General features: G+C 44.4%; 2 protein-coding genes across 3 annotated transcripts; one reads left to right on the forward strand and one right to left on the reverse strand.

Moving 5' to 3' along the window:
- Positions 1 to 4,642: 4,642 nt before the first annotated feature.
- Positions 4,643 to 8,499, forward strand: LOC129584025 (uncharacterized). Its single transcript, XM_055476110.1, has 8 exons — positions 4,643 to 4,933; positions 5,190 to 5,483; positions 5,742 to 5,996; positions 6,257 to 6,567; positions 6,890 to 6,958; positions 7,118 to 7,249; positions 7,572 to 7,866; positions 8,179 to 8,499. Exons 1-8 carry the CDS (start codon positions 4,831 to 4,833, stop codon positions 8,238 to 8,240), a joined length of 1,521 nt encoding a protein of 506 aa, XP_055332085.1. The 5' UTR covers positions 4,643 to 4,830; the 3' UTR covers positions 8,241 to 8,499.
- A 2,281-nt stretch (positions 8,500 to 10,780) lies between these two features.
- LOC129584033 (transcription factor MafB-like) lies at positions 10,781 to 17,546 on the reverse strand. Of its 2 annotated transcripts, none has more exons than XM_055476121.1 (2): positions 16,751 to 17,546; positions 10,781 to 11,936 (listed from the first exon to the last, which is right to left on the reverse strand). In XM_055476121.1, the coding sequence occupies exons 1-2, from the start codon at positions 17,294 to 17,296 to the stop codon at positions 11,415 to 11,417; spliced, it is 1,068 nt and encodes a 355-aa protein (XP_055332096.1). In that variant the 5' UTR covers positions 17,297 to 17,546; the 3' UTR covers positions 10,781 to 11,414. The 2 variants fall into 2 exon arrangements, with proteins under 2 accessions (XP_055332096.1, XP_055332097.1); XM_055476122.1 differs by having other exon boundaries at positions 10,781 to 11,924; positions 16,751 to 17,544.
- Between the last annotated feature and the right edge of the window lie 910 nt (positions 17,547 to 18,456).

The following is an 18,456-nucleotide window of genomic DNA, read 5'->3' on the forward strand; positions in this document are numbered from 1 at the left end:
ATGTATTCGGGTCCGTTTTTTAGAACCCGGTCCGGGAATTTTGCCCGCCCTGGGTGGATCGTTTTTGAGGAACCGACATGCGGGGAACCACCGGGGCATTTTTCACGAACCCGCCATACAAACAGTATGGAGGGTCCGTTTTTTAGAACCCGGTCCGGGAATTTTGCCCGCCCTGGGTGGTTCGTTTTTGAGAAACCGACATGCGGGGAACCACCGGGGCATTTTTCACGAACCCGCCATACAAACAGTATGGAGGGTCCGTTTTTTAAAATCCGGTCCGGGAATTTTGCCCGCCCTGGGTGGATCGTTTTTGAGGAACCGACATGCAGGGAACCACCGGGGCATTTTTCACGAACTCGCCATACAAACAGCATGGAGGGTCCGTTTTTTAGAACCCGGTCCGGGAATTTTGCCCGCCCTGGGTGTTCGTTTTTTAGAAACCGACATGCGGGGAACCACAGGGGCATTTTTCACGAACCCGCCATACAAACAGTATGGAGGGTCCGTTTTTTAGATCCCGGTCCGGGAATTTTGCCCGCCTGGTTGGTGCGTTTTTGGGGAACCGACAAGCGGGGAACCACCGGGGCATTTTTCACGAACGCGCCATACAAACAGTATGGAGGGTCCGTTTTTTAGAACCCGGTCCGGGAATTTTGCCCGCCCTGGGTGGTTCGTTTTGAAACCGACATGCGGGGAACCACCGGGGCATTTTCACGAACCCGCCATACAAACAGTATGGAGGGTCCGTTTTTTAGATCCCGGTCCGGGAATTTTGCCCGCCTGGTTGGTGCGTTTTTGGGGAACCGACATGCGGGGAACCACCGGGGCATTTTTCACGAACCCGCCATACAAACAGTATGGAGGGTCCGTTTTTTAGAACCCGGTCCGGGAATTTCGCCCGCCCTGGGTGGTTCGTTTTTGAGAAACCGACATGCGGGGAACCACCGGGGCATTTTTCACGAACCCGCGATACAAACAGTATGGAGGGTCCGTTTTTTAGATCCCGGTCCGGGAATTTTGCCCGCCTGGTTGGTGCGTTTTTGGGGAACCGACATGCGGGGAACCACCAGGGCATTTTCACGAACCCGCCATACAAACAGTATGGAGGGTCCGTTTAGATCCCGGTCCGGGAATTTTGCCCGCCTGGTTGGTGCGTTTTGGGGAACCGACATGCGGGGAACCACCAGGGCATTTTCACGAACCCGCCATACAAACAGTATGGAGGGTCCGTTTTAGAACCCGGTCGGGAATTTTGCCCGCCCTGGGTGGATCGTTTTTGACGAACCGACATGCGGGGAACCACCGAGGCATTTTCACGAACCCGCCATACAAACAGTATGGAGGGTCCGTTTTTTAGATCCCGGTCCGGGAATTTTGCCCGCCTGGTTGGTGCGTTTTGGGAACCGACATGCGGGGAACCACCGAGACATTTTCACGAACCCGCCATACAAACAGTATGGAGGTCCGTTTTTTAGAACCCGGTCCGGGAATTTTGCCCGCCCTGGGTGGATCGTTTTTGACGAACCGACATGCGGGGAACCACCGGGGCATTTTTCACGAACCCGCCATACAAACAGTATGGAGGGTCCGTTTTTTAGATCCCGGTCCGGGAATTTTGCCCGCCTGGTTGGTGCGTTTTTGGGGAACCGACATGCGGGGAACCACCGGGGCATTTTTCACGAACCCGCAATTCAAATAGTATGGAGGGTCCGTTTTTTAGATCCCGGTCCGGGAATTTTGCCCGCCTGGTTGGTGCGTTTTTGGGAACCGACATGCGGGAACCACCAGGCATTTTTCACGAACCCGCCATATGAACAGTATGGAGGGTCCGTTTTGGATCCGGTCCGGAAATTTTGCCCGCCTGGTTAATGCGTTTTTGGGGAACCGACATGCGGGGAACCACCGGGGCATTTTTCACGAACCCGCAATTCAAATAGTATGGAGGGTCCGTTTTTTAGATCCCGGTCCGGGAATTTTGCCCGCCTGGTTGGTGCGTTTTTGGGGAACCGACATGCGGGGAACCACCGGGGCATTTTTCACGAACCCGCCATATGAACAGTATGGAGGGTCCGTTTTTTTGGATCCCGGTCCGGAAATTTTGCCCGCCTGGTTAATGCGTTTTTGGGGAACCGACATGCGGGGAACCACCGGGGCATTTTTCACGAACCCGCCATACAAACAGCGAAATTTTGTAACATGATTCACAAATTATAAGGCTTTGTTTGAGTAAATGTGGAAATACTCGAAGGTCTTCAACAAGTATATAACTTTGTAGACCAGTTGCGTTCGGTCATTCAAGCCAAACGTCACCATAAGGTCATAACGTAGCATTACCTTGAAAGGATGACGTAGCAAACCATGCTAATCGAAGTCAGGAAGCGGTACCATCGTTAGCAATTTCACCTACATTTGCACTTACTTTACAGGATCAACTGAGCTGCATTCATTTTGCAATGACTCATGGTAACGCGTTACCAGCTTTCACCACTCTAATTAAGCGTTGCCAATAATAAATATTACGCTGCCATAACTATAACATATTACCGTAACCGTCTTAGTTTCTGTCGCGGTAAGTGTTACCGTAACTATTGTTAACGGATTGCCGTCACCCTTGCTGTTGAAACTGAAAGCGTTGCGAAAGCAACGCCGAGCTGCAGCCCAAGCAAGCGCAGTGTAGCGAGCGGAGCAGCAAGTAAAACCAAAGAGTTCGATTTTTCTTTTCCAAAAGAAATTTTTAACGGTGTAGTTCAAACTTTCCATTATCGCGATGATACAGAAGCGAATAACCGTTTCTACGGAAACCGAAGGCGAAGCCGAAGGCGACGCCGAGCTGCGGCGTGAGCAAGCGCAGCGCAGCGAGCGGAGCAGCAAGTAAAACCAAATGGTTCGATTTTTCTTTTTCCAGAAGAAATTTTTAACGGTGTAGTTCAAAAACGTTCCATTATCGCGATGCTACAGAAGCGAATAACCGTTTCTTCGGAAATCGAAGGCGGAGCCGAAGGCGACATAAAGTGCGGCGTGAGCAAGCGCAGCGCAGCGAAGCAGCAAAGTAAAACCAAAGAATTATTTATTCATTATTATATCTTTTGCTTCGGAAATGGTTTTGTTAACGGTTCAATTTAAACGTTCACTTTTCGTGATGATACTGTACAGTAGCGAGTAACTGTTTCTAAAGAAATCGAAAGCGGAGCCGAAGCGACTCTGAGCTGCGGCGAGAGTAAGCGCAGTGAAGCGAGCAAAGCAGCAATTAGAACGGAACGACTTTTTTCGCTTTCAAAGTTTCTTGAGCTAGACCATTACGACTTCTAACATGAGCTCATTTATAGTTTCATATCAATTTAGTTTGAAAAATAATAAGATAAACCTAATTGATAAACATTTCTGTTTCTTTACGGGGAAAAATTATAGAGATCCATGCCAAGGGTTTTTATTATTACAGAAACGGTATTCATGACAGGTGAATTTCGGTGTGTTGCTTTACAAGCGTCGTATTTAATAGTCACTTTTCACGGAAACAGAAAATTTGATAAAACTTTCTTTCCTGGATTATTGCCACCAAGCACTGAATGAAGTAATGAAACGATAAATCGTTTTCGCAGCAAATTAGTGGAAAATTATTGGACACTGAAATTTGAAATCTCCGTCGGTGTGTTTCAGAACCAGTGCGGTTCCATCGGCATTAGCGTTTCATTTTGTAAATCGTTGTGCAATTGCATCCGCAGCAAAAAAAGGGCTCTAAATTGCGGATGCATTTAAAAAATATCTTCAGTAAGTAATTCATCGTTTTTGTCTTCGCAAGCGGTTGCTTTCAGATTTCAGTCGTGAAAACGATTGATCTGAACTGACAATGGCCGGGATTGGGGTTCTTAAACGGGCTTGAACAATTCGCAACCAATATAAACGGACAAGCTGAGCGTAGCCACTGAATTGGCTCCGCCGGTAAACTGTATAAGTTTTATCGGTTTTGGGAATAAAATATCGGTACTGGGAATGAGAAACTGAAGAAATGAGATCAGTATCCCAATGTAAAGGATTTAGTGCGGCGGAGAAAAGCGGAATGGTGGGCAATGTGCGGTAAAGCATTAGCAGTGCCCGCGCCGTAGTTGCTGAAAGAACCGTTTTAAAATTAATATACCGTATCGGCTCGATTCCGTAAAACGTCATAAAAATGATGGTATCGCGTCGGCATCGCAGCGGTGGCAAAAACAAACTGATATCTGAGCAGATCTGTTGATAACTCAGCATATGCAAAAGATACAGAAAGCTAGGTAGACTCTCAACTACTTGGTTAGGTTGCTGTCTCACCGTGCCAAGTCTTTTACAACAAAAAAACTTACATGCTCGATCGCTTGCACTAAGGGCGGTTACGACCTTCTATACTAGTTACTGTTAAAGTGTACTGAAAGTCCGATGGCATGCCTGATTGCTTGCCTGTTCTGTCACGAAGCAGGCAGCACGTGCGCCGGTTTATCAATTATGACAACAAATTTCGAATCGTCAATACGAAAACTACACCGCAGCCCGTAGGGCGGTTGGTTACGCGGCAAAATTAGGAAGCCAGCAACCGCCCCGTACGGCATTCTGTGAAAGCATTATGTGAATCAGCACTGAATGGCTGAAACTTGAAAGGATGCCAGAAAAATTAGATTTTTATTTAGCTTTTAAAAACAACTCATTCACATGATTCACGATGAAAATGCACTTTTAATACAGTTATAAGAAAGGTAGAAAAGCTAAAAGTTACTGTAATTTCAACTTTTGCGGTTACGGATAAACAACAGTGAAGACCACAGGATCTGTAAGAAGCAAATTCTCCTCAAAAAGCAGGCTATGGAATATCATTCGCTTATCAACAAAGACACCATTCAGTCCAGTAGTGCGAAAGATGAACCGTGCGTGAAAAGGAGAAAAACTGCTCATGTTGACGATCAAGGTACGTAACTCCGGAATTTTATCGCGAAAATGTCAAGGAGCATAATTTCCCATACTTTGTTATTTCGGTGTTTGCAGCTGTTTCGTCTTCTGAAAATGGTGTGGTAGCGGATAGTATTTTATGGCCATGTAAATTGTAAAGTATTCGATGTTGACGAGATGAGTGTTAAGTGGCGTACGTAGTACGTACTTAATAGTAGTATCGTACTGGTGGCCGCTGTCTTGTGTAATTTAAGATTATCATTTTAATGTTTCAGGGAACAATGTTGTGGACGAGATTGCGAGCCATGCGGACGATTTCGAGGCTGACGACCTCGAGGAACCCTTGGCAGATCCTGATGAGCCCCTCTTGGATTCCTTGATTCCGGGAGTAATTTCCATTAGCTCAGACGTTATTGAAAGCGACCATAAACGACAGTGGACTATCCCTCCACTCTCAGTGCAAGATGAACTTGTTGTTATGGACTTTCTGCAAACCTGTGCCTTGTTTGATATTCCGCAAACGCGGGCTGGATTGCGACCTGCGCTTCAGGCTGCTGCCAACTGCAAAGGTTTGGCCACATCTAGATTTAACAAAGAACGCAATTGCTTATTTTATTATTATTCGCACTTGGCCGATAGTTCCCGGTGTGCTTTTGCGCATTTTATTAGTGGCTTTATTTATTTCGCTGTTACAGTAATTTTATAATTTTAGACTTTTTATTAGATTTAATTTTGTTTATTTATTCATCTATTTTTTATTTATTATGGTCTCGATAAGAATTGTTGTGCGCTGATCAGCAATTGTTGGATATTCAGTTTTTTTCCAGGAATTAACTGTTTGTTTGGCGATCACTGGATGCAGCAGTTTCTGCAGCGTCATCCGCAAATTGGCCGGATCCGCAACGAAGCGCGCGACCGGCGTTTATCCCCGACGTGGAGCACTGGGCACTTTTCCAGTTTTCTCAGGCTGCTCTCTGCGCTGCATGAACGGTGCTACTTGCTGGACGCCCAGCGTGTGATCTATGCTGACTTTTCCATGCTCCTCATTGGAGGAAATCAAATGAAAATGAGCTTCGAGGAAGGTGAGCGAGGAATGCGTTTACAGTACAACCGTTTTCTTGTTCAGCAGCTGCGAATGAAAGCTGAAATTTTTCCACGGGCACGATCTTGAGTTGGTGGCGTTGAAAATGTTTTTGTGTGCTTGGTAAAAAATTTTGTGAATCATAAGCTTATGCTACGAGTATCATTGCTAATTGCTTTGCTTGTGGGATACGCTACCATTAACTTGTCAATTTTGTTTCAAGCCACCGTTCTACGAAATCACTCATTGGTAACGGTTTAGGTGGACCAGCATACGGCGTTTCGGTATTGAGCTTCGGTGCGGCCTCTGGGGGCGTCCTGAAGCCTCTCTTGATCAGCGATAAGGAGTTGATCAACGAGGAAGACTGGGACTTGCCACCCGATGACGAACCAAAACGCAAACCCATCAAGAAAAAACTGACTCCTGCTAGCAGTTCTAAATTCAAAAAGGGGAATTCGGACGCGAGCGAAGAGAATGTAGACTTTCCCATTACTCAAGCTGTGTTCAACGCCTACATTCTCAACGAACTGATTCCATATTTGAACAGCTTACCAGCAGATACCTCGTGTAAGGTGCGCCTTAAAAAAAGATTCATTTTACATGAAGTACGAGTTAAAGAATGGAGTTAACTCTATCTAAGGCGGACAAAGTTTTGTTCCCGGGAGGAGGCTTTTCGCCCTTGCACTGCGATACCCCGTATTATCCATGTGTTTTAGATTTTGTACTTCCATTTCTGCTTGACCACATTTCTGCTTAAACTCTACTTCAAAATTATTAAATTTTACATCTTCGGTGGTTTTTTTGGATCACGTGTGAAGTATAATATTATGGCCTTTGTTCGAAACTATTTGCTAACGCTGTTTGCTACCTTTATTAGCTGTGCCTCTTTTGTAGAATGTACTGTATTTGAATCGTGGATTCTGGCATTTAATGACGGATTCTCTGTTGAATGTTGCTCTGGAGGTAAGCTCAGCTTTTGATGTTAAATAATGCGCCCCTTTATATAGCAATAAGGTATACTTCCCTTTAACAATTACGGGATGCGTAGCCCCGAAGTACGGTTGTACTTCTTCAGAGTTGTCTAATGGTTTGACATTGTACTGAAAGTTGAAACCTTTGCAGAACGACATTGTCGTGGTACCAATTGCACCGGGAGTGCAAATGGATTTGAAGCCGTGGGAAGTGTATGATTTCAGCCCAATCCGGTGGGACCAGCGCATATCGTTTAAAGATGCCAAATTCACACTGCAGCTGGTGAGTATTTATCAAAAGTACAAGTATTGCTCACGATCGTCGCGGGTTGGATTTTCAGTTGGGTAGCATCGTTATTCTGGGTATTCAAAAACTTTAAGTACCGGCATATCTATATTTAGTGTATGTCATGCATAGAGAAAAAAATTTAGTAATTACGAGTTTTTGTACACTCGTTTTTGTATCCTTTTGTTTGTTTTGCTTTCGTACTTAAATTTTTTTCTAGAAAATGCTGTCGTGGAGTGTTTGTGTTTTGGTGATCTGATCGATACGGTTCCATATGGTGCCTAAACTTGTAAATTTTGATTCCCGTCGATATTTTTAGTTGCGGCTGCATGGATTCGCCCGGCATCTGTGGGAAGTAGCGGTGCAGTGCTATTATGACCGCAATCTACCGGCGGAGTTCAGTCGACTGGGCCTGTTCCCATATCCGCCTAGCCTGGAAACTCTAATTGCGTCAGGAATGCCGCGCAAGACGCGTTATTTGTACGGTAGTTTTGTCGAAGTGGACCGGAATATGGGATGGTTTAAGGAAGTCCACGAGAAGCTCCTGCGCCGGTTCGGCATCACAAACGAAGAAGCGGCCCTGGCTTTGCAGGGTGTTATCGACAGTACGAATGGTGAGTCAGTCGTGTATTGCACGGCCGTTGCGCTATTGCCAAAAAATGCTTGCTAAAATTGACGTTAATAGACTGTAAAGAACCCCGTTTTATACTTAATGGCGGCTAGGTCCTTGTTAATAATTCTGCAAAGCTTGTTGCTGATTTGTGGTAATGACGTAGGAATATTTGTGTTATCACAACATAATTGGAAACAACAATGTTGTTATTGACAAATATCGCTAATAAGCACTTAGAATATTCAGTGCAGATTGTAAAGTAATGTGAAATGGATAGATGCCTCCTGGTCTGAAACATATCCCTGCTTTACAGAAATTCTTTCCGCTCGAAATTCGGGGGAGGTGGTAGCACGGGTGGAAAATGGCGACGACTAACCTGTGCAGCATTATAGGCTTGGACGCCGCTTGGTGCTGCGGATCAGTGTGTGGACAGTGTGGTGTATGGTAATTTGTAGTTCAGCTGTACTTGCATGGATTGGACAGTATTATCTAGATTTTGGTTTGTATTTTGATGAAAGTAGGTTGCATGATGAAAACGAACCACATGTAATTTTGGGATGTGAAACGTCTGTTGACAATGATTTCTCGTAAAACGAATTGCTGTTAAATTTTACTTTGTCACAATAAACGTAATTTCGCGATGCGATGTAATTTCATGGGTGAAACACTACGATAGTTGAACTGAAGTAGTAGTCATCAAAATTGCGCACCTGTACTACGCTTTATTCAGCGCTCAACGTAAAATTTATTGGGCAAGGTTAATTCAGGAAATAATAAGGGTCTGAGCTCTTTTGTACCAGTTAAAAAATTTAATTTTAAGTTCTCCAGCTAAATTCGAACCATCAAACTTGAGACGTCGTCTTGCGAAATCTAGACTTGGGAATCAGTTTGAAATTCGGAAATGCCTTTTTTATATTTTACATGTATGTTTCACTTAACCTTTTTTTGCAGAAATTCTTCGTCATGACGCTGATAATTGTTTAAACGGTGCATGCCACGTATGTGCTACGCATCGAGTCATTAATCTGGTAATATCCTGTTACTTCCGGCTGTTTATTTAAAGTCCTCTCACATGACGAATCTTTAGCGGCAAGAAGGAAATCAGCTGATTCAGCACTGGTGTACAAGGAGTGCACTTAAAAGAGAAACCGGTTCTCTCCTGTTTTTCATGAATATTTTCAGCATCCTGTCACTCGATTTAACTTGGCAAATCATCACTGTTTACCCACTACGCCAATTGAGAATGGCATCAGGCCGAAGACTCACAAATTAATCAGTGTGTTTGTCAAAATATTCCACTTTTGTCGTCTATCCAAAAAGACCAGTAATCCACGAACGTAATCCAAACCTCCATATCATTTTTTACCATTAAGGGCGAAAATTTCGGAGGGGAGCAAAGTGAATCGAAGAAACTGTTGCATGAGTACTTAATTAAAATTGCTCGGATTAATTTGTGTAAGAGTGTAAATTTTACTGTTACGCAAAAACAATGAAAACTTTCTTGTTTAATATGAGTACTATTCGGATTTCGGACTTAGCGGAAAGCCGGAAACTACTTAATGGCAGTGTCACTGTTTGTGCCGTTATACTACGCTTACTTGTCAATCAGTGTCGCTATCAGGCGAAATTGACAAACTGAGTAGTAGTGCCAGGAATAGTATATATTTATAAATTTGTTCCAGAATGTTGTACGCTGCGGCAAAATCGTACCTAAATTAAATACGCGCCACGGATGTGTTAATCTCCTACTCTGAACCAGTTTAATCTCCCAGTTTTCATGATTCGTAGTCATGCTGCTGATGGTGACCTTTACGCGCGAGCACCTGGACTGGGACAGCGAACACTGTAATATGTATTGGGGAAGGCTCCGCACACCACGTTTCACCACCAAAGTCTCCGCACACCACGAAACACCACCGCCAGGCTCCGCACACCACTTTTTATTATTTTTAATTTTTTTTAAAAAACCACCTTAATCTCCTAACACCATTAGGAGCATATGGCACACCACCAGAGTCTCTGCACACCACTATTTTGGATGAAAATTAAGCAATTGTTATTACGGGCGGAAAAAAGACAGCTCTTTCGTCTCGCGGTCTGGCTCCTCTTTTTTGGTACCACTCGTTAGCCTCCGCTTCCGTTATAGTTAGCGATTTTTTCGGTTTTACTCGCTCGGCCGCCCTGCCAGGACGGTGTTTGAGTTTTTGCCGTGGGAGACCTTCTTTTCTCAATTTAGTCACATGCTCTTGGTCGGACTTTGATAGTATACGGTTTTTTGGGTATAATTGCCACAGGTCTTTTGAGCGTTCATGATTATGTTCCGCCAAAGAGTCTAATCGCTGGACTACCAACTGTCTGTTCTTTTTCTGAATGGAGACGTGGAGCATCACAGGGCATTCCAAGTCCTTGCTGTGGGTGACTGGTCGTGACCCTTTGCCTCTTGGGACATAACTGATGTTGTGTGCGCAGTGCCATTTGATGTATTTGTATTGCAAATTTTTCGCATAATTGTCGGCTGCTGGTAACCTTTCGGAGCGATGAGTTTGGAAGACCGTAAAAGTCTCTTTCTCGTATCCGGCAAGAGCAGCCTCCAAGGCTGCATAAGAGGCGAAACTCATTCCCACATGCAGGTGTATTGTACACCGTATGTTAAATAAAGTACTGTTCTTTGTACGCACACAGAATTTACTCGTTAATTACATAGCCCATATTAGTCGTATATTCGACCGACTACTGCATATCTTCGAAACTACGAGTAAAATGTGGTGTCCCGAGACTACCGACGTTTCAGATACTTATAGTGGTGGCGTAAAAATGGTGGCCCGAGACAAAACGTGGTGCGAATAGTGGTGTGCGCAGCCTGGTGGTGGTGAAAGGTGGTGTGCGGAGACTTTGGTGGTAAAACGTGGTGTGCGCAGCTTTCTCCATATGTATTTTGCGACAATTCTGAACAAATCTTGAAACATCAATCTTCGAGAGGTGATAAAACATTTCGGAATGTGTGCTTTCACCGCTAACAAGACCCAAAGATACCCGTAAAACGTAGATAATTCAAACAAAACAAACAAGATTTCCCTTTAAAGAACACGGATAGGATAAAAAAGAAGAAAAACACACAGGACAACCGTGTATATAATATGCAGGAACATCAATCTGAGCCACGCGAAGGGGAAATTTACAGAGAATTTCTTGGTGAGATTAGCACTCCTCCAGCCGACAGAAAATAAATGAGCCAAAAAAGATGAACTGTATATTCCAAAAGGGCAATACGCATCGCAAGGAAAAGGAACGGGCGCAAAAATGCAAAAACGTAATTCCAAACAAACAACTAAAATCTCAAACCGCAAAATACTTTCCATATATTTTTTCTGCGTCGATAAAACACTTTTTAAAAACAATCTTATAAATTTTTCCACCGGGTAATGCAATCCTTAACGGTCTCTCTGCTTTAAAAATGAATTCCTAGATATTTAACGGGAAAGGTCACGCATTCTAAATTTTATAAAATTCCTCTTACTTCGTAAAATCATAAAAAAATCTCCAAAATAATTATTCAGCGCTGGGATATTGAATGGGCGAATTATTGGCGGTATTCTCCCGCTCCCTCGTGGCTTCCACACCGTTATTATTATTATTATGACTCCGTGTCGTCCGCATGATGGCCCCGTTGGGCAGCTGGAGGGCGGCGTTGGTGGGCGTGATCGTGTTGACGTAGGCGTGTTTGGGCGGCGAGAGGCCGCCGTTCTGCAGATTCTCGCACTGGCGCTGATAGGCGTCCCGTTGTTTGCACACTTCATCCAGTTGCCGGCGCAGGTGGTTCATCTCGTTCTGTAGGATGCGGTTCTGCGTCTCCAGATCGTGTCGCTGCTGCATCCGCTTGGAGCGGCAGTTCTGCGCGTAGCCGCGATTTTTCAGTGTACGTCGCTTTTGTTTCAACCGGATGATCTCGTCGCGTTGGCAACCGTGGAGGCGCTTGTTGAGCTCGCGGACAGAAAGGGTCACCAGCTCCTGTTCCTCGATCATGTCCGACGGCAGCATCTTGCGCTCTTGAATAACGGACTGAAAGTCAAACTAATTTTTTAATGGCAATTAGAAATCAGAAGCTAGAGTTGGCGCTGTAGTGCTGCTTATGTTGCTAGATATTATTTTATCCGTACTGTAATTTGTTTTTAAATGGTTAGTGGGAGATGCGAATGTATGCACCGCACCTGAAGCCGGGAATTAGCAGATCAGGTTAACCAAAAAGAGTACTTCTGACTATTAGTATTATTAAATCTATCGGTAACAACACAAAAAATTGCGTAGGGAAATGGTTACGGAACTACGCTGTGAATTTTCCCTGTCATTCGGTCTGTACGGTGAACATCTTGTTAAACTGCCGAAGCCTGTTTACTACGATAATTCCTAAACAATTGGTGTACCACAGTTGGTGGAGTGGTCATTGGTGTACAACTGTACATCAATTCACACGGAAGTTCCACAGCAGCAAATCAAGAAAGTTGAGATTTTGAATTGCGTATACAAAATTGGTTTATGTAGTCTCCGATTTTGTTATGGTAAAACCGTTGAAGAAAAACTGCCCGTGAAAAAGAAGTACTCGTAATCATCGGAACAAAAAATTTATCATTTACGGCAGATGCGAAATTTTTTCGAAACCGCGAGACAGCAACCCCATCAAATCGCGGCTTCATGAATTTGGTGCCGCCGCAATACATGTTTTCACTACGAGCTTTCAAAGCGACGCTGTATCTGTACATGAGGAATTCGCACAGCACACAACGCGCCTGACACAAGGGGTTTCTCAATTTTCCCACACAACAATGCCAGCCCGTCCGTCAGCCCGCATTCTCTAATTGCTCTAGAAAGACCCGGCACGGTGACAGCGGCCGGCTCGCAGTTGCTATAGAGCTGTCCACACCGCCGTGCTCGTGTGCCGGCACCACGTATTCACACCAGTATAACAGTATCTGCATCCCGCGTAACCACGCCGTGTTGCATGGTGTTGGCCGCTCTCAAGAGACGCCAATGTGTAAACTGGCTGTTATATCTCCATAACACTCAAGTGGCCAATTTCCAAACATTCTCATCTAACTCTTACTGACCAGTACAAACAGGTGACAGCGGGCCCATTGCGAAATATATATATGCGGTTAGCGGTGACGCGCTTACATCATCTCCTCTCACTCACGCTCTCACTCATCTCTCGCCGGATCATTACCGCATCCGTGTTGACACGGTGTAGACTTCGGTATTATCATTACTGGCCGGGCCAGCTTATGCATTACCAATTACATCAAAAGCATTGTAGTTAAGCTGCTGTTTCAATTTACATTTCCATACTACCGCCATCATCCACTGTAGCCAATCCATCACGAAGAACTACACGATCGCCGCTACAGAGTGCACGGTGAAGAGCATCTCCGCGGCTAAGTGCGGTAATAAGAGGGACCTTCTTCAATAAAACGCTAAACGATGGGGGAGGCGGTTGGCGCGGAGAGAGAGATATTAAGGGCCGTTAACGCCGCATCAAGTATTGTTCATCGCTGCCACCTTTTATTAATAACACCAACATTGTTGGCACTCTTCGGCCCACTGTTGCAATGGGGCTTTTGTAATCGATATCATTCTGCATGGGTTGTTGAAAATTAGGCTACTGCCGAAGAAATTCGCAATAAATTTACTCATTTTTCAAAGATAAGGTATAAAAAATTTGTAATAAAATACGAATTTCTGAAGCGTATATTCAGAATTTAATTACACTGAGTTTATTGCACGACTCCTTTAAATATGCTGGATCATTCACTAACGACAGGATCCACTGCACTACGTAATGATATGCATCTGCTTATAACAAAAAGAGATATTTGAATACCGTAGCGCTGCATGTGGAGAGATTTGGTGCAATTAAAATGGTTGGTTTGCGCAAGAGCTGCTTGTTGTTTGAAAACATTTGTTTCCACTGACGGGGCAGTTTTCGTTTGTTGACAAAAGCCATGAGCGATCGCTTCACTGTGTGCGCACACAAAACTCTGGAACCTGCTAAAGAATGTTGTACTTACATTGTACCGGTACTAGTTATAGGCAAAAGGTCAACTGCCAAGCGGCTTTTAAGAACTGGCAACACCTGCTAATCGCTTTCAGAACAAAACTGTTTGCACCTTTCTTAGCGGCATTGCTGCATCAAAATGCTGTAATGGACGCCGAATTACTATAGTGAAGAGAGCCAAAAAAGTTTAGTAGGAAGCTAACCAAAAGTAAGGGTGTTTAATGACAACTGTACGTGCAGGAATGGCTGGATTTACAAAGGCCCGTGTTTTCATTTAAATGTTTCATAAGAAACTTTTTGCCCGTTTAGATCAAATAAAAGATTCCAAAAATTAATAAACGAAATTGATCTGGAAAACAGAAGCCTGACCAAATGAAATATGCTTCAAATTTACCGCGACTGCCAGAATTTTTCTAGTCTGCAACGCCCTATGCATATATACGAGTCGCATATATCGTAGTTGTTGGATTGCGACATGCACATGTAAAACTTTTTCACTAAGAAAATATTATAATAAACGTGTTAAACTGACTAACGTTATTTTTAAATACAGTACATAGACCGAAGCGTGATAATTAATGAGCAAGCAGCGTCACCGATTAAAGCGGACAAGGTTAGGACTCTGCGGTTGTTAGACCAAACATCTGCCTATGCGCATAAACACATCTGGTGCGAAAATGGATTTGCCAGGGGTCAGATGCGAACGAGCTTGATCAGACGAGATTCCACGGACTAGCGTACACACGCGCACGCATGTAGTGATGTAGCTGCCGCGGTCAGATCGGCTGGCCATGATCAACGTACTCCAGCAGTAGCACTGCCGGGTTCCGCATCGGCTCTGTCCAGTCTAGGTTAGTGGTGCCACTGGTTCCCGCGCAGCATCACTCGCGAGCAGCGCACGTGCCCTTTGCACTCTGACCACATAGGCACCCACTATCGCCGCTCACGGAAGCGGTGAAACGGCAGACACACCGTGCAACATCGGATGCGCGATAAATATCACGCCGGCACACTTAGCACCTCGTGGATATTATCACTGTTTTATACATGAGATGATTGGATGCACCTCTTCCGCTTCCGGAATTCTCCACTGCACCGACTGGACAGACTTTCAGTTCCTTTTTAAGGGTTTCTTATTGAGGTGTTTCATGCCATACACAAAATAATGCTGAAATAACGAAAAAGCTAATATTAAAACGGCATAAATTATATAAATCTCCTCTACGCATACGGTTGGGTTCCTGAATATGAATAAAAAAATTTAGGTTTCATAAGATTCCTTCTGTTGTTTAACTGACGGTCAGATTTTAACTTAGGGCTAAATAAAGATGATGGCCAGTTCACCACAAATCAGGAACGAGCCCTCGTTCTACAATGTCATCCTAATTTTGCCTTGCCTTGACTGTGTGACTGCATCTAAACAAAATTTGTTTCGGAATTTGTTATTGGTTATCATTGCGCTGTTATTTCCCAACTAAACTTTTCTCGTGTTTTCTGTAAACCTTTCAGACGGAAATACTGCAATGACATAAGTCGCGCATATGACCACGACATTGCAGTGTGGATAGAGTGAGAACATACCCGAAAGACAAAGCACACATGGGCAAGAACGCCGAGAATGTTTGATGGATTTTTAACATTTGTAAATGTTTAGAAATGAAAAATTGTTGCTAGACGGATATAGCGTAGCACCGCTGCAGTTAAAAGCTAGCCGAACCGTGAAAGAGAGAGACTAGAGAGAGGACCGCACAATTTCAGCGCTTCAAAAAGCGCTGCTTATGCAAGACGGCAAATTATGAAAGAGGAAATGTCGAATATCACTTAAAGGTCACTCTCGGTAAACATTCGCGTTATCGGTCACGTAACGAACCAGCCGATCAGCAGTACACAAGTGCAGTAAGAGAGAACTTCTAATCATTAAAAACGCTCATGAAACTTTTTGAAGATCGTACTTAATTAAAAGATTGGTTACCGGATTTTTGGTTAAAAAAAGGGGTTATAAAAAAATTAAACTAACAGCACTGCTTTTTAAAAAATTGTTCCGTTATTTAAGCGACGGTACGTAATTCACATATTATAATATAATATAATATGTTTATATATAAACAAAAACAGTTTTCGTTTAAGTAATATTTATTTGCGTTAAGTTGTGGACACGGAGACAATGTAAAAAGTGGGATACGAGACCCAAGAGAGCTGCTGCTTATTAGTAGAAGCGCGCATATTCGTTATCGTGTCCACGTGCGGACTTTGGAATAATATTATCGGCTGTCTGTTGGCTTTTCCGCCGGTATATCGTCACTAAACTAAACTAGTCCGCACACACATTAGCAAAAATAATCAACACGCTTCCGCAATCACACTTGACAAATTAGAAAAGCAACACAATTCCGACATTTCGGGATAAGCAAATAAATTTCGTAAGTCAGTTTCCAATATTTTCCTCACGTTAAAAATAAATCTATAGAATGCAGCCGGCAGTACATATCGGCTCGGAGAAATAACCTGGTGTTGTATTAACAGAAGTTTATTTTTGAAATGATATATGTAATTTATTTAACTCATAAGACGATACATTTCGTAACAAAAAAAATCAACTAAACTTCGCAAGACGTCCAAAAATTTTTCTCATGATAAACCCAAAAAGGCGAACAAGGCATTACCTACCTAATACGCGGAAAATGCTAGATATATCCGGGAGAATAATTGCTTTTAATGTCTAATTTTAATGGAATGTCTAATTTTCTTAAATGTAATGGAATGTCTAATTTTCTTAAATACAATAATTGAATATTTAATGGATGAAATAATAAAACGAAGTCGTTAATGTGGGACTTACAGTGTGATGCTGATTATCCTGGTGACTCTGCAACAGCTGTCCAGTGGAGACGGGCGAATAGGGTATTCCGCAGTTGGGAATATGAAAATTGCCCACCGGGTGCATGGAGCCGTGCAGCTGCGGGATGGCGCCGGCAAACTGCCAGGCCTCCTCCGGCATCAGTCCCTTGGTCAGCTCGATGGAGCCGTTGGAATGCAGGAGGAAATTCCCGGCGCCGATCTGCTGCACATGACAGTGATGGCTGTGCTCGTGGCCACCGCCCTCGGCGTCCACCCCGCCATTCTGCTGCTGCTGATAGTGGTCAGCCAGACTGATCGCCGCCAGCGGCGTGACCACGCCGGCATAATCGGCGCTGCTGTCCGGCAGCGGGTGCGGACTGGCCCCGTGGTCGTGCTCACTGACGCCCACGGGCTGCAGCTGCGGCGGCTGCTGTGTGCTGGATGTCAACTGCAGCCGATCGGAGAAGGAGCGATGTGCTGCGGCCGCCGCGAACACATAACTATCCATCGCCGTTAAGGGACTTAGTGCTGTGCTCTGCATCGGCATGACCGTGCGCCGCCCCGGGCACAACAGTACAACAAACGCTGATAGAGAATACGTCTAGATCCGATCCTCAGCAAGTTTTCTGTCGAACTTGGCAATTTTTTCTTTAGCCACCGGCTGAAAGGAATTGGCTGATCTGTGCGCTGTGCGGTCGACGCGCGCAGGGGAAAAAGTCGGGGCTGCAGGAAAAAAGAAGCAACTAAGCATCAGCTGGTTCGGCACATATCCACACTGTTAGCGCTGATCAAAACTATAATTGTCGCGGTGTGTGTTGTACAGATACGGAAGGGTTAATGCGAAAGGTGCCGGATGATTTGGACAAGCGGTGGGGGGTGGGCACAAGCGGATGGCCGTCGCTGGTTGGAGCGAGCGACGCCGGAAAGTGGAAAGATCATCAAAACATCTGTTGCGCGTTACGTCGCTGCCCGGTTGTTGTATTTGTGAGTGACTGTGTGTGTGTGACGCTGCGGTGATGAGCCGATGCCGGACATTTAATTTACATGTGTAGCAAGCCGTGTAACGGTACAAGTGGCCGGAAAACGATGGCTTGATTTACCGGGGCTTAGCGTAACATGTGCAACTGAAGACTAACGCCGGTTATGCCATATCGGTACACGGTTTCTGTTTGATTAGTGAGAATGATGTTATGCAGGAGAGAAAACACACACACACACGAGATGCTAAATCCTTCTTTAACAATTATGTCGCTTTTGGTTTTTTAATCGCCGCTGCTTTGCATAACACCAATTCGCACCGCTGCTGCATAATGTAGGATTTTGCATACGGGCTCTGCGTGCACGGTCAGAACGATGACCAATAATTACGTGATATCGTAGTGAAATGGCTCTGATATTTTCAATTTCATTAGCTCACGCCTATCACGGGGTGTTTGGCACTGTATTGGTACTTAATTAAACACTGAAACTTTTTCAAATTAATCAAAGTAAATTCTTAGACTGTTAAACGCAAATTACTTTATTATTTTCGCATTGGGTAGATTGCTGTGGGTGTCTTTAAATTTCCCGAATGTTAGCCAGATGCTGGGAACAATGCATATTTCTCCCGGTACTACTTTGGAGTACTTGACTACGTGTCCAGCGACGTTAAGCCGTATTACAGGCCCTCCAAGTACATACTGTTGTACAGCTCCAGTGCTCCACGGG

This window comes from Paramacrobiotus metropolitanus, unplaced genomic scaffold, assembly GCF_019649055.1.
Source record: "Paramacrobiotus metropolitanus isolate TYO unplaced genomic scaffold, Prichtersi_v1.0 Parri_scaffold0000012, whole genome shotgun sequence".
In the NCBI taxonomy this organism is placed as follows: Eukaryota; Metazoa; Tardigrada; class Eutardigrada; order Parachela; family Macrobiotidae; genus Paramacrobiotus; species Paramacrobiotus metropolitanus.